This window comes from Poecilia reticulata, chromosome 11, assembly GCF_904066995.2.
Source record: "Poecilia reticulata chromosome 11, P_reticulata-male-v2, whole genome shotgun sequence".
NCBI classification, from domain to species: domain Eukaryota; kingdom Metazoa; phylum Chordata; class Actinopteri; order Cyprinodontiformes; family Poeciliidae; genus Poecilia; species Poecilia reticulata.
In genome coordinates, this window is record NC_088840.1 from 12,492,696 (window position 1) to 12,508,555 (window position 15,860).

Here is a 15,860-nt window from a genome sequence, read left to right on the forward strand (position 1 = left end):
ATAATGTCAGTTCAGTCAGATCTTTTTAATCAGGGCCCTTTGACACAAGCTTAGTTGGTGTAACCACCATGTCCTGCTCATATTCTCTTGTTTGTTTGACAGTGCATTAACCAGAGGGAAATCAGTTCATTTTAATGTGCAGAGAAGTTGAGAGCAATATCTTTACAGTCTGGTTATTTCTTTGAGCAGTGAAGTGTGTGTGTGTGTGCGCGTGTGCGTGCGTGCGTGTGTGTGTGTGTTTGTGTTTGGAGCTGTGGATTGGGATTTTATTTTCCAAATAGCTGGAATTGCTCAAAACAAAGTGCTCTGACAGAACACAATTCCACTGATACGACATAAGATAGAACAATTTAATCTGTACTGCCGTTCATTTATCCAGCTATCCATCCATGAAGACACACACAGGCACGCACGCACACACACGCGTGCAGACAGACATAAGTAGAGACATACACATGTGCAAAGCTTAGAGCTGAGTCACTGAGGACAGAGCTTTGGTGGAAATGATCCCTTATCGTCTTTGCACAGCTTTTTACTATCGTATGTGGCCTGATTGCCTAGTTTAGATAGGCATGACAAATGTGCTCAGTATAGAATGCCATTACTACTATATGCAATGGCATCTAGGGAATATAACTCATTATGGATCCGGTTACATCTGGGAACCTCCTGTGGGTTATCGTCGCTCTCTTAACATACAATGGCCCGAGCAGCTGATTTCCGCTAACAAGGCCTCGTAGACAGGGCTGAGAAAATTATATCTGCCACCAGGACACAGCAAATGGACAACAGCCTGATGTGTATCTGATTGCACCGACAGCAGATTGTATCACACCCATTCCATCTCGGATTATGTATTCAATTAATGCGGAAACATACTTCGAGCAAAAGGACCGTCACAAAATCAAACTGGCATCAGGCAGCAGTCTAAAAAATATATATTTCTTCTCACCTGGGCAATCACAAACACATTTAATGTTTTGCAACTGAGTTCAGATGAATCGTATGGCCAAAAGGATTGTGTCGCCCCTTCCTTTCATTGAGCTCAAAGGTAATCATTGACTTTGTACTGTATTTGTATAAAGTCAAATAAATATACATAGGTGCACTGACTGCTTTTGGAAACATTTTTGAAGCCCCATAGTTCCATTGAAAGGAATACTTAATGCGGCATTTTGGAAACTTCTTCAAAGTGAAAGGTCCATAATGACTCAGGTAATGTGGAATAACTTGACTGGCCTCCACAGAACCCCAATCCTGCCTGGTTCGAGCGATGCACCACTTTAAAATGAATCAAAGTCGTTAAACCTGCAAAAGATGTGCCGTAAACCATAGAATTAGAAAATGGGATGTTATCAAATTAATCTCAAATAATGTAAAGCCTTCCTGCTTATGCTCTGGTTTAAAGTAGAACAACAAGTCCTTTCACTCCCTAAATAAGAAAAGGGACAGTATCTACAGGAACATCATTTGTGCCGATCCCCGATTTTACATTGTGTATAACAAAATATCACTCGTAGGCTTCAATCCCCAATATATATATATATTGCTCAAAAAAATAAAGGGAACACTTAAACAACACAATTTAACTCCAAGTAAATCAAACTTCTATGAAATCAAACTGTCCACTTAGGAAGCAACACTGATTGACCCGACGAGGGTCCCCGTTGTCAATCAGTGTTGCTTCCTACTGGACAGTTTGATTTCACAGAAGTTTGATTTACTTGGAGTTATATTGTGTTGTTTAAGTGTTCCCTTTATTTTTTGAGCAGTGTATATATATTGGGGACTGCGACAGACTGGCGACCTGTCCAGGGTGTACCCCGCCTCTCGCCCGAAACGTTAGCTGGAGATGGGCACCAGCACCCCTCCTGACCCCAATGAGGGAAAAAGGGTGCAAGAAAATGGATGGATGGATATATATTGGGGATTGAATATACACTGCTCAAAAAAATAAAGGAAACACTTTAACATTTAAGTGAACACTGAAGTGTTCCCTTTATTTTTTGAGCAGTATATATTTATATATATTTACACTTAAACATTCCTTGTCTGGATGAATTCGTTTAATTTTATTTGTTTGGGAGTTTTCAATTGATAAACCTACTGTGTGCTACAGGAAAGGCAGACAATTTAAGAGTAAAACAAACTGTATAGTTTGTCATGTGAGCAGATGAGCAGACAAACGTATAAAAGCTGATGTTTAGATCAGATTGCAAACTGCATTTGAACAAAAAACAAGAAGGACTAGAGCCTTTTCAAGAATGACCTTGCCTGGTAAAGGTTTCTCTGTTATAAACTACTATTAACTCCTAGAGACATAGATGTCTGTGTTTATGTTTAAGTGTAGCTGCAGCTAAGTTTCTCTGTGTGCGACTTGGCGTGCATTAAGGAAGATTTCCAAAGTGTATTGATGTCGGGGCGAGAAAAAGAGCAGAGAGGAAAGAGGGACCATTACTCTTCTTTGACACCTGCCTGAGCCCTCTATACATCCCAGCTGTGACCATAACAACCAAGCTGTTCCCGGGCAATGAGCGCTAACCGCCTCTGAACCCTTAAAACAGAACACGCACATGCTACAGTCATGCACATATAGTCTGCTGCCAGGATCCAGCAAACGACCTACCAAAACCTTGTGCACAGATACAGGCACAGCCAAACAAAAGTCGCTTTCGGATGACACTCAAGAATGCATCGCAAACTTGTCTGCGTTTTGTGCGCGCGCGCGCAAAACGCAGGTGACGGCTCTTTGTTTTTGTTTTATTATGGCAAAGAATTATACGAGCTTTAATGTAATTACAGGAGCAGAAAGGACACACTCTCTCTGCTTACTGATCTGTACTATGTCCTCTTGAGCCTGACAGACAGGAACATGCAGAGAGTTTTGGTCCAATCTCTAATGACTGCAGCACACCCATCTCACCATAATCCGTTCATTTCTATCCATTTACAGGAGAAAAGCAAGCCAGAGAGGTAAATGTGGCATCTACTTGGGTGTGTGTGTGTTTGTCTTATTATAACCAATCTGTTTCTGGGATTTCACTGGTTAAATCAAGACAAAACGGTGAATTGTTAGGAAGTGGAAAGAGAAGCTTATCCGTTATCTTCGGGTAAGCGGAATGTAACAGATGGAATATTGGAGAACGTTTGGAGGCTATAGTTGTATGACATATTTTAAGTTTTCAAATGCATCCACAACATAATGGGACTTAAAATATTAACTAGATAACTAGTGAGGTCAATTTGTTCCACCTGATGTCATTAAAGAATCTCAGAGTAAACGAGGTAAAGCCAAAATCCAAACACTTTTTCAGATTTTACTCATTGAAAGAAGTGAACTGTATAACACAAGCATGTCCTACTTTGTGTTGTTTTGTTATACAAAATACTAGTAAAGCCCGTCGTTGTTTGTCAGTGTAATGAGACAAAAAGTAAAGTTTTTAAGTGGTGGAAATAATTTTCCATGAAAAAGAAAGAAAAAAAAAGACAAAGTTGCAGTTTTGCATTGAAAGGTTTTAACACTAAATAGTAGTAAAAATAGGAGCTAAATATTTTTATCTCCTCAGTCTCTTCACCTCATTCAGTCACGGTAGCGATGGAAATTTTCCTGTAGGACATTTCTCTTGAGGTTGGTAACCATAACCACACAAGCACCTTACCATCTGCTGGCTGAAAAGGAACTTCATGCATCACAAATATATAACAAAAACAATTAGCAGCAAAGACAAAAACCCTGCAAATGCCATAACATTCTGGAGAATAAATTTTACCTTTTTTTTATTTTTTATTTTTGTCTGTCTGTTTGCTTTCGAGGCACTTGCAGTCAAAGGGGCTGCAAGAGCAGATAAGCATTTGGTGTGTTAATTGTCAGCTCTAATAGTTTGGCTGGGAATCAATGGCAACTTTATAGATGCAGAAGCAGAAGCAAGCAGACAGACAGGCTCAGCATCACACTCAAAGTTGCAGCGGCCATATTGTTTCTTTATGTTCCGTGCACAGAACAACAACTTGGGTGTTTTTTCTTCATACCCCGGCTATTCTAAAGTAGCATATCTTATTTCACCTCCATCTCTTTGCGCTCCTATAGCATGCTTTCTCTCTTATAGCAACCATTATCCCCTCCTTTCAGAGCTCATCATCCATCCTACCAACCTGTTTGTATCTCCTGGGTGATTTCGCAGTGATTGTCCCTCTGAGTACTGTAGTACAGGCAGAGAGTAACTATTTGTTTAATGCTAATGACAGCCAGATGCCTGATTTGCCACCTTCTGGAGTCATTATGCATCACAATGACTATTTTATAAATTTTTTTAAAAATAAAATATGAAGAATGAACACCAACAGACATGGGTGATTTTACAGTGACATTTACATATCTGCTATTCCGCACAATTGATTTCCTTAAAAATGTTAATTTGTGTTAACTGATTAAAATATTGAAGAATTAATTTCAACAGCAAGATTTTACAAAAAGCAAAATTTTTATTTTAAAGGGTACCTTTTAAACACAGTAGAATATTGAATAAAACTATGTAGAAGGTGTCACTTTATTACTCTGGTTTACTGGAATGATGGTGATAAAATTTGCGCTAAAAGGAAGCCTAGAGCTCGCTGTAAGTCTGAATGTGATTGAAGGCTTTTAGTTCAGCTGGATGTGGGCTATGTTAGTTAGGTCAAACAGATGCTGTGCAACTCAGATCGTTTACTTCATTTGTCTCCACAAACATTGAAATTGTGCCAAATTATGAAATCCATGTGACGTTCCCATGTACGTCTCAGTTGATTTTCTGCAGCTATGCAGAACCGTTCGAGGAAAGCAAGAGGTCAAAATGGCTGAAGCAAAGAAAAGCACAATTATATTTTTGTATTAAAAATTTGAAACTGACTTTTAATTAAGAAAACACCAGAGTTGCTCATTTAACGCAGCTCACGCCAAGAATGAGATTGGATGATAATATTAAAGCACTTGGTTGTGAGCTAAATAAATAAATAAAATAAAAAAAGCCTTTGCAGATCAGCAGCAGGAAAAGATCAAAAAGAATCAAATGTGTAACAATGACACCGTCAACAGCAGCATCCCTCTTATTCTATTTTATTTGAATGCTTCAGAGTAATTGCCTTAATGTTCAACAATGTCAGTGTGGGATGATTCAGTCCATCTTGAAGAATCGCATTTACCAACTGCTGAGATATTCTCAAAAAGTGCCTCCACCTACACATCCACTCAAAGAATATCTCCCATTCTTCTCCAACCTGCTGCGTGCACATTTCAACCGCTTTACGAGCAACAAACACAGCAGCTGGTTACCGTGGTTTCGGATTAAATTTACCTGTTGTCTTTATTGTGAGTACTTGCCCCCAGGCTCTTGGGGAAGAGGGGGGACATCATCAGCATGCACATATACATCGCAAACAATGTCAAACTCACATTAAATAAGCGAGATTGTGAAAAGACAGTGAATCTCCGTCAGACGTGGTGTGAATCATTCCCAGCTTGACCTTTTTATAGCCATAAAACTCCATGTCCAAAAGTAAGTTATTTTCTGATTGCTCTGCTGTGATGGAGTAAAATTTGTGTTTTAGAGAGGTTTCGGTTTTTATTTACCACTCCCATTACGAAGCAAAGCGTAGATAGAGGCACTGATAGTGTGTGGCAGGAGGATGCGATGGGGCAGTGAGTCCGTTTCTACTGGAGCTTAACAAAAATTCACGCATAACTGCTTAAATAACTACAATATCCTGGCTTTAGGCGTTGCTACGGGGAAGCCACTTGAGAACAGTCATAACCATATGTGTGAGTGTATGTCTTGTGTGTTTCAATTATGTGTGTGTGTGTGTGTGTATGTCACAGTATCTGTTGTAAAGCCAGCTTCAGGGCTTATAAAAAGACTTTTATCACAAGGGCTCAGTCGTCTCGCTCAAGCCCTTCAGGCCGCTGGCAGCCCTGACTCAGACAAAGGTCAGCAATTACTGCTCACATTTAGTAAACTTTATTGCAGTGCAAAGCCAGACATGTTTTTTTTTTTGTTTTTGTTTTTTATATTAGAAATTGCATTCACAAAAAACAATGATTTTCTTTTCTTTTTTTTTTGACATTACAACCACAAACCTCAATGCATTTTACTAGACTTTTGTGTGAATCACAATGTCGATGGCGAAAGGGAAATTAAACATGGTTTTCACAGTGTTGTCTGCTTTTGTATTAAGCCTCCTTTTACGCTTGTACTTCTAATTAAAACCCAGTGCAAACAATTGCTTTGAGAAGTCGCCTAATTAGTACGTTTACCTGCATTCCACTCAGTTCCCCAAATGTATACTTGGAGGTTTGTTAAAGAACACTGGAGAGCAAATGGCATCATTAAGAGCAAGACACAGAAAGTTGCGCAGACATTTAAGGCAGGGTTGAGTTATATGCTCAGGTTCTGAGTTTCATTCCACGATAAAACACGACGGTGTTCTCCTCAGCAATCCAGAGAAGTCTGAAACAGGGCGGAGCTAAATAAAAGTTCTGGAAGTACATCTGGTTGAGGAAGCAAAAGGAAGTCGGATCTAATGTAACAGTTTAGATCAAACCAAACCCATGTTTTAGCGTGGCCCAAGTCAAAGTCAGCTTCAAGTCAAGCTGACTTTGCTACAGATCCAGTTTGTTCTCCATCCAGTGATATCAAGCTCAATATAATCCATCAATAAAGACAAAAAAAAAGTGTAGTTAATGTATAAAGCTGGTAGAGATGCAACCCAAATGTCATTCTACAAAGTACCGACTCTGTGGAGGTGAATCCAGATACGCGTCTCACAATTCGGACTTTCATTTGTAAAAACCTTTCGATTATGTGTCATTTCCCTTGTCCGCTTTGTGTTTATGCACAAGTTTGTGTTGGCCTGTCACATTGGATCCCTACAAAACTTTGTGTTTGCAAAATACTTTTGCAGAGGACTAGAGCACAAAGCATTAGATCTCAAAAGCTTTTGCACATACTTGATTGTGTGGAGCAATACCTTTTTTTTTTTTCAAACAGCCATTAAACTCTTTAGCCCCAGAGAAACAATTCAAATGGAATTACATTATGAGCCAATAAGAATTAGGAGGTTGGTCATTTCCTCTTTCCTACACTGAAGATGACATAACCCTATTTCGGGATTTCCATCTAATAGCCCTACACATGTCTCTCTTTCTCTCTCTCTTTCTCACTCTCACTCTCACTACTCTGTGATTCTCCCCTGAGATCCTGTTCATTCTATGAGAAAGGCTGCTCCACATTGATCCCCACTATCTGTGTCGGGTCAGCGGCTACAGCCAAGCTCAGCACTTTCCGCATGCCTTGAGAGAACCCTAACTGTGACACGCCGCTGTCTCCTACTATCCCAGAACGTTTTCAAACTCCTACGGGAGTGGCGGCGGGCGATCTTCGCTGATCCTTCTGGGTCACGACGCGGCACTGAGGAGACGTCAGATATGTAGATAGCGGGCGATATCAAGCCCTGATGTGGATGACGCTGCTTCGTTTGAGCCCGTCAGATTCTTTCATGCGACGGCTCCGAGGTGAGTTGAATTGATTGAGTCGGCGAGTTCAACCAAAGGTCAGTCTGCGATGCGCTTTCCGCGAAAGCAAAGGTCTTTGCCACGCTTTGCCACAGCGGTTTCTTCACAGCCACGAGAGCGCCAACAACTCTGAACTGGCTTGGTTTGACTCGAGACCTATGTTTAGCAGCACAGTGACCTCCATTATGGTAATGCCTTTTCACTAAAAACCTAACTTCTTCTGACAAAATGACAGAAAGCCTCACATACGCTCAGGGGGGTGTTCAGCCTCCTGTGAACAAGTGTACTGTACAGTGGTTTCAGGCTTGCCAACATGTGCACAAACATGACATGTCGCATCTAGCCCTTTGAGGAGGAGCAGAGTGGGCAGCTTAGATCTGCCCACAGTATCTCCGAACATAGGTCACCACCGTCAAAGTCTCAGGGGTCCACTGTATCCAGACGTATACTATAAATAAATACATGCTGTAAATGCATCTGGTGGAGCAAACATTGGGCAGGAGATGCATCCTCGGCTCACAGAACCGGTGTCTTTGAGGGTTTTATTGATTTGCCTTTAAAAGATGCCTGAGATCACTCTTCTTTGACAAGCTAGAACTTCAGGAACATGAGAGCGAAAAAAAAAAAAAAGAAATAACTTGCTCTAACTAACTAACCTTCTGCTCTCAGGCTCAATAAGAACTCCAACTGAGCCTGCAATCCCTTCTACAAAATGGTAAAGCATTATTAAAAGTGCTCACAGCAGTGAAAGTTTGAGGAGATTACACTGATTTTCTTGTTGTCTCAGATGAGATTAGAATCATCACAAACGTGGAAAGTAAAAAGGTAATTGGATGACTGTGAAAATCCCCTTTTTTTATTTAAATTTTATGAAGCTGCTCAAATGAGGGGAAAATCTAAAATGTTAGCATGTGATTGTTCTAAATTGTTTAATCTGAGGTATGTTTATTATAGTAGAACATGCATTTTACTGCAAAGGGACCACAATGTTATTGTTGTTATTCACTTCATTGTTGCAAAATGAAGGGGAAAAATGTCTGATTGAACAGATCATGGACCAGGATTTTTTTTTTCTTCTTCTGCTTTAATAATCAAACAAACCTTTGAGTGTTTCCTTTTACTTTGATTTGGCTTTTAGCTCAAATCATTTAATTAAAATGACTTTTTTTGTATTTTATTTTATCAAAAGCCTCATGGAGACAATTACACTTATGGTCCTATCAAATCCATCTCAACATTCTTAAATCCACCTTGTGTCTTAGTTGTATAACATTATAATGAATTATAACAATTTATTTTAGTCACAGAGTTGCATAATCTACAAAGTCTATTTAATAGTTGAAGTTAAAACCTTAATGTCAATGAGAGGAAACTTGCATGATACGATTTCTTCCAACACGTTGCAGTTAGCAGAAATATCATTTTGCCATATGCTTTTTCATATTCCATCATTTTTATGTATCGTACAGGGATTTTAGTTGATGTGCCATCAGAAAGAAGGGCTTAATTGTGAATTTGAGGGGAAAAGATTTGTGTTTTGAGATGTCTCACAACTAAAACTCTGAAGAATGAGAAACATTTGCATTCCGTCCATCTGTTTCACCATATTTTACAACTTTTGCAGCTGTGCGTCATTGGAAGCACATTTGTACTTACAAATCTAGAGACTAGAGACTCAAACGTCTTTCCAAAATATAACAACATTCAGACTGGACGGAGATAATCTGAACAGCAATTTTTAGGTGTTTTCACAGGTTTGGGGCTTGTCTTAGCCATGTACTTAAAAGCTCATTCTTGGCTCATCCGATGAGAACGCCGTGTTCTGCATTTGCTTTGTCCCATTACTTGGCTTATTGCAAACTTTGAACAGGAGCTACTATGCTTTTTTTTTTTTGGCTTTTTAAATGGCTTTGTCGTCCATAAAAAAAAAAAAAAGTTTTTAAAAGTGGATCATATGATTCATAGTTTTTCTGTAGACATATTCTCACACCTGAGTTGAGCTCCTTCAGTTGTTACCATGGGCATTCTGGATGCTTCTCTGATTAATCTGTGCATTTCTGATACCTGATCAAATTACACACAGTTTCTGAAAGCAATTTGTTCCAATGGAGGGTATGTTTAGAGGAGTCAGTGTGTGGGCGATTAAATTAGTATGTCATATTTTTCACGATGCAAATGAAAAAAAAAAGTTAGGAAAACTATATTTTGTTTTCACATCTACTTCACCACTTTGTTGTTATTTAACTTCAATTCCAAGTAAAATACAATGTTTGCAGTTATAACGTGATAACAGTTTGTGAGCACTTTTCCTAATAAGGTGATTTTTTTTTGCCCCACTGACAGAGCAATATCTAAAGTCCTATCACTCATCCCATAAGCTGGTGAACTAGCCTAGCACCCACTGAACACCCAAAAGTCTGTCTTCCAGCTTCTTCCAGTGCTTCCTGTCCCTCCGCAGCTTTGATCCTCTAAGCCCACAGAGCTTCAGTATCAGTCCTTGGCTACACTAAAACCCAAGCTCACTCATCTAGAGTTGCAACAGAGGACCAACATGTGCCTCACTGCTAAGCCTCTCAGTTGATATAATCCTTCTTGCTTCTTTTCTTCCCCCAAAAACAGTCTGCTTTTAAACCAAAAGATGCATTATCGGCCGAGCTTTGTCAGTCTAAAAATGCCTAAATTAATGAAACATCTGAGGAGAGACGCGTGGGCCGATCGCAACCGTTTGACACCGTCTCTGAGATGCTCATCTACAGGCCGTTTTCCTCTGCAGTACTTTCAGCCTCCTCCTTGCTCTAACTAACTAACCTTCTGCTCTCAGGCCTTTCGCTACCGAACAACCCCAGAGTGCCTCTCTATCAGCATCACTAGCACCACCACCCAATTCCACACCACCAGGGGAAATGGACTGGGCCTGCTCAGTCTACCGATGGCTCCACTGACAGGGGATAAAGGGATAAAAAGCCTCTGCTCAGGGACTGATTACTTACATCTGCCAAGCCAAATCCCAGTGCCCACATCGTAGACACTCATACATGTACAAACATCACATGGGCACACACTTGGACTGCTGCTGGCAGCAACAAATGCACTCATGCATGTATTGTTTTCTGACATAAGCATGTGGTATGCAGAAAACTATATATATGTGTGCGTGTGCGTGCGTGTGTGTAAGCAAAATGGTCTAACAACATTTAATCAAGTGTAAGTCAAAGATTATTTGCAAGCAAATATTTATTGAAAACATGGATGACAAATCGCTAAAAAGCACAACCACTAAAAAACAGTAGATATGGTGGCTAATATTGTTTTTTACTTTAGAGTTGTTCAAAAAATCTTGATCAGGATTCTGATTTAAACCGGTGTCTAAACCAAATTAAACACTGCAGCAGTGTGCACCCTTTCACTGTAACATTATACATAACAAAGGAGTACGGTATCATAAGTTGTCCCTGATTGGCAGCATTAGAGAACGCTGGCATTCCCAGCAAGCGGATGTGAGGGTGGCCCACTGACCTCTTGCTTCCAGCTCGTCTTTCTCTCCAGGGGATTGGAGGAGGAAAATCATACCTCACGTAACATTATTAATCCTTTGGTTTCTAAGCATGTTGCCTCTGAGGGCTTACCCTGGTCGACAGAGCTTTATATGTTTGTTTCACACAACAAGCACACCTGTGCACATACAAGGGTATGTGTGCCAGAAAAAAAGCAAAAACAGTCACTACCGACGTATTGATGACACTGGTTGTATCTGTATTTGATTTGCAACCTTATACAAATCTGAGGCAGTACTTTGGTTAGCTTTATTTCAGTAGTGTCAAAAGTCAGACTTCGGGAGGAAAGGAGGGGAGGGGGGGTACTCTGCATATCTTATTTCTCTGGATCAACACACCTGAAGCAAATGATGGCTCATTAGCAGGCCTCTGCAGAACTGACATGCTGAGGAGTTAGTTTGACCATTTCAATCAGCCGAGTTGGAGCAGAAACATCTCTAAAACTGGCAGGACCTTGAGGACTTGAGCTGGACACCCATGGCTTAGTCAGTTTTTCATTTCCTTGTATAAAGACAGTATGTTAAATTGGCAAACATGGTAATATGTGGCCTGTAGGGAATATGAATTACCTGATCTCACTGAGAACAACTTGTGCATAAAGAAGCAAAAAAAAAAAAAAAAACTGCCTGATTTTCATAACATTAAGAGCTGATTTTCAGCTCTTAATGTTAACTTGTATTGTATTTCGGAAGCTATATTCTTTTTTTTTGATCAGTGAACACACCACACAACCAGGTTGTGAAAAACTCTTCAGTGAGGACTTTGTTGCTAAGTGAAAAAGGTGGTTAGCTACATGCCATTGTGTGTGTGTGTATGCTTTAATCTGTAAGCAAAAGTTCCACTGTATAAAGTGGACTGATTGAAGTACACCGATGCTTATTTGCCTACTTTTGAGGTTTTAATGACATGTGTCATGGGACACATGGTATTTTTGTCAAGTACGCCATTTCAATAATGCTAACTATGTCTAAAACGCTGTAATTTTGTTTGCTTCCTGTATAAATAGTGATCACTCAAGGCCAGAACCCTTGAAAAAAATAAAGTTTAAAGTTGCTCTTATGTGTTACAGAAGATTGGAAATAATCCACAAAATTCTGTGTTTAAGACTGTTAAATGATGCAAATAATTCAATATAAATGTTTATGTTTGACAAGTAAGCAAAATGACACGTACAAAATATTTGATGTATCTGTGCATCTTAAACATGGTTAGTTTAAAAATTCTGTACATTTTTTTTGTTAGTACATTTTAAAGTCATCCCAATTTACCATATGCATTGATGTTGTATAGAACAGACTGTTTTAATTTGGGGTGGTATTTAAAGAAGAAACAGATTTCGCAGATTCCTATTAACTGTTGGAAAGTAACAAAATTAAATGCAGAGAACCACTGAGCTCTCCAACAGGGGTTACTTTTAAACTAGGTGTCTGCTGCAGTGGTGTCAATTAATATCACCCGAATAATTTATCAAAATTTGTACTTTCATATTTTTCTTTTAAGGTATGTTAATGTGCATAAGTAGAAGTTGAGACATTTAGGTAGAGGAAGAAAGTGCAAGGATAGTGGAGTGGGGGAAAAAAAGTAGGGAACATAAAACAAGAAGTGGTGGAAAGAACTTAGAGAAACAAACACTTTGAAAATGTAAAACTGTTAATGATTATGAAATGGATCCCACAAAAAAAAAAAAAAAATACATATACATATATCTGTGTTGGAAATTACACACCATGTCTGAATGACACCGAAACATGTATATAAACTTTTATTTTCACATTTCACTGAGCTGACACTTTGAGGAATTCAGTATGACACGTTTAGTTTAACAAAACGTGATAATAAAATTCAAAATTCATCTCATATTGGGGGGCGGGGAGGAGGATGGTCCACGGTGGCTCTAATGCCAGAACCGCCACTGTGCAGCGCTTAGTTGCAGCGAGATTTGCCTCCGTTTAAACAGGGACGCATCGCGCATCCGATTACCGCCATCTTCAGGCGCGATAAGAAGCGTCTCTTTAATCTCCAGGAAGATGCACTGATTCGTGACTGAAAAAGCAGCGTAGAAAGTGATGTTTGCATAAAGAAAAAAGAAAAAAGAAAATAGAGCGCAGCGTTTGACTGAAAGCCAGTTTGGTGAATGACATCCTAAGAGTGTGGCAACTAAAATGTTTACACCAGAGCATATGACTCAAGAGTGGCAGGATGATGCAGTGGCTGATGGTGACATCAGCGATGGCATTATAACCCTATACTGTACTGTCAATCACTGTGGTGCAATGGGAACACAGGCATCAAAACCAGGAAGGCACGGACTCCTCCAAGCACAACCAGAAGCAGCGTATCCCCCGTTTGGACACACACACACGCGCACACACACGCACACACACACACACACACACACACACATACACCCACACACACACACACGCACACACACGCGCACACACACAGCAAAGCGCTGCGAGGTGTGCACTCACCGACGCACGGGCGCGCGCGCGCGCGGGCACGCAACGGGCGACACGTGCACTCACACACACGCCCGCTTACCTCGGTGTCATAGATTTTGGTGATGAGTGAAAACGGGTACTCCCCGGAGTCGTTTATGTGCTCGATGGCCAGCTGAACCGCTGGTTCGATTCCCTGGCTGATGCTGCTCATCAGGGCCGACTCGTTCATTGGCATCAGCACCATGATGTTCAACGCCTCCTCCTTCTTGAGGAACCAGCTGTTGTCCTGTTCGTGTTTGGTGCGGTCGTTGCACACCTTTGCCACGCCGGGGTGAAATAGCAACGCGAAGAGGAGCAGGCGTCCCGCTGGGAGGAACATCTCCCAGCCGCTGCAGTCCCTCCGGGTTGGAGCCATGCCGCCGTGCGGGGCGGGAGACGGGTGGAAGGGGAGGGGGCGGGGGTCACCAGAATGAAATCCCACCGTAGACCTCACTGCACGGGCATCACAAATTCGGGATGCTCAGATGCCCACTTCTGAATGAAAATTCCTAATTCACGGCCAGAACATGCGCAGCAGCCACCCCGCAGTACAGGCAAACCGAAACAATATTTCTGCTTTTGTACCGACACCTCCGGCGAGAATATTCCAAGGGCTCGGAGTCGCGCGTTGCGGCGGGAGATTTCACAGCCTCCCCGCGTCCGTCATCTAAACGATTTTTCTGGAATTCAACACAGCTCCTCAAGCTTTAATCTGAAGCACTTATCACAAGATGTTCTGAACGACGCCCGAGAAACACGGAGAGAAAGAGAGAAAAAAAAACAAAAAACAAGCCCATACAGATGTAGATGGAAATCAATTACTCTTGCTGACAGTTCTTTCCTCCGGAGTAAATCCCCAGCCAAGAGATGTCAAATGTATGCATCACTGCCAAACGCGGAGACAGTGTGCGGAGAGGGGGGGAGAGAGAGAAAAAGCAGTGAAATCGAGGTAAGACAGTAATGCGACAAAAAATAAAATAAAAATAAAATAGAAAATAAAATCACGGAACAGCGCTGAAGTTAAAAAGGCTGATTGCACAAGTCCGAAAAAGAGAGAGGTCGGGAGAGTTTGTCCTGACAGCCTGCGGGACTGGGATGCTCATCTCCGATAGTGCGTCAGAGAAGCGCTGCTGCCGCCGCCGCTGCTCGCCGTGCGCGCAAGAGGGAGCACTGAATGTGGAGGAGGAGGAGAGGAAACGAGGAAAGGAGGGGAGGAGGGGGGGAGATGGTGGAAAAGGCTGCATAGGCTTTTTGCGGGGCAGACTGAACGGCTTGACAACCAAAGGGTGATTTACTGTGCTTTTATGTTTACATCAGATAGACGGAGGTCCAGAAGCATATAGAGCGGGCTGGGTAAATGTATAAGTTGTTTTTCTTTCTTTTTAATGAAAGTAATCAGCATGTCGCGCTGTCACGTAAAAGAGATAAGCTATATTTTTAGTCCCTCGTTGGAACTGCTGATCCTCGGGATGAGGATTGTTCCCGTGCACAGGCAGCTGGGATTTGATTCCCTGTGCAGCTTTGTAACACCTGCCGGGTTTCTTTTTCTTTTTTTCTTTTTTTACAATGTTAAACAATATTTACCCAGGTGGGGACAAAAAAAAGTGTGCCAAGTTTGTTCATTTCTAACATACTTTTTCAGAGGAAAAATAAAATAACTGTAGTTTATGTTTTAAGGGTTTGTTTTTATATCCCAGGAACATTACGTCAAACAGCCTGTTTAAAGATTTATCAAAGAAGTGTGACAGAATTGTTTATAGAGATGCAACATTCAATAAAACTTCCCAAAGCATACCAATACTGGATTTGGACATTTGTTTTGTCCAAAAAAAGAGGGCAAAGTAATAACTTCACCTGGACAACTCCCCTGCATATTTCATACAATCTCTGCTCCAGAACTCCTGGTTTAAATGATTGCATGACCTCCTCTGCAGCCACCAAGTGCTGCAGAAGCCTGTTAATCACCTGCTTATTCAAGTCACCTGTGTGTGGTAGACGGGAAACACCTAAAAACGTGCAGGGCAGCGGGCCCTGAGAACTGGAATTGAGAAACACCGACTTGGTCTAATATCTATCCATCCACTATTTGGGGAAACTCGGAATATTAAGCCATGCTTTTTTTCTGTTTTGGAACAACTGGGCAATGAAGAGACATTAGCTCTGTCCATGGTGCTGAACTATCCATGCCCTTCTGCTGCTGCGGCTCTGCTGACCACGTTTCTCTGTGGAAATGAGCTTTTACCCTTGGGCAATGTGCACTTTTTGTTTCCTGGCTATTTA

At 41.1% G+C, this 15,860-nt stretch overlaps 1 protein-coding gene across 1 annotated transcript in view; it reads right to left on the reverse strand.

The window, feature by feature from the left end:
* The window catches only part of gabbr2 (gamma-aminobutyric acid (GABA) B receptor, 2), a 190,127-nt gene extending 175,369 nt beyond the window's left edge, over positions 1-14,758 (reverse strand). The window contains exon 1 of the mRNA XM_008421807.3: positions 13,642-14,758. Within this exon, the coding sequence (XP_008420029.1) occupies positions 13,642-13,956 (315 nt within the window). The 5' untranslated portion in view covers positions 13,957-14,758. The remainder of the gene's footprint in view (positions 1-13,641) is intronic.
* Positions 14,759-15,860: the final 1,102 nt, after the last annotated feature.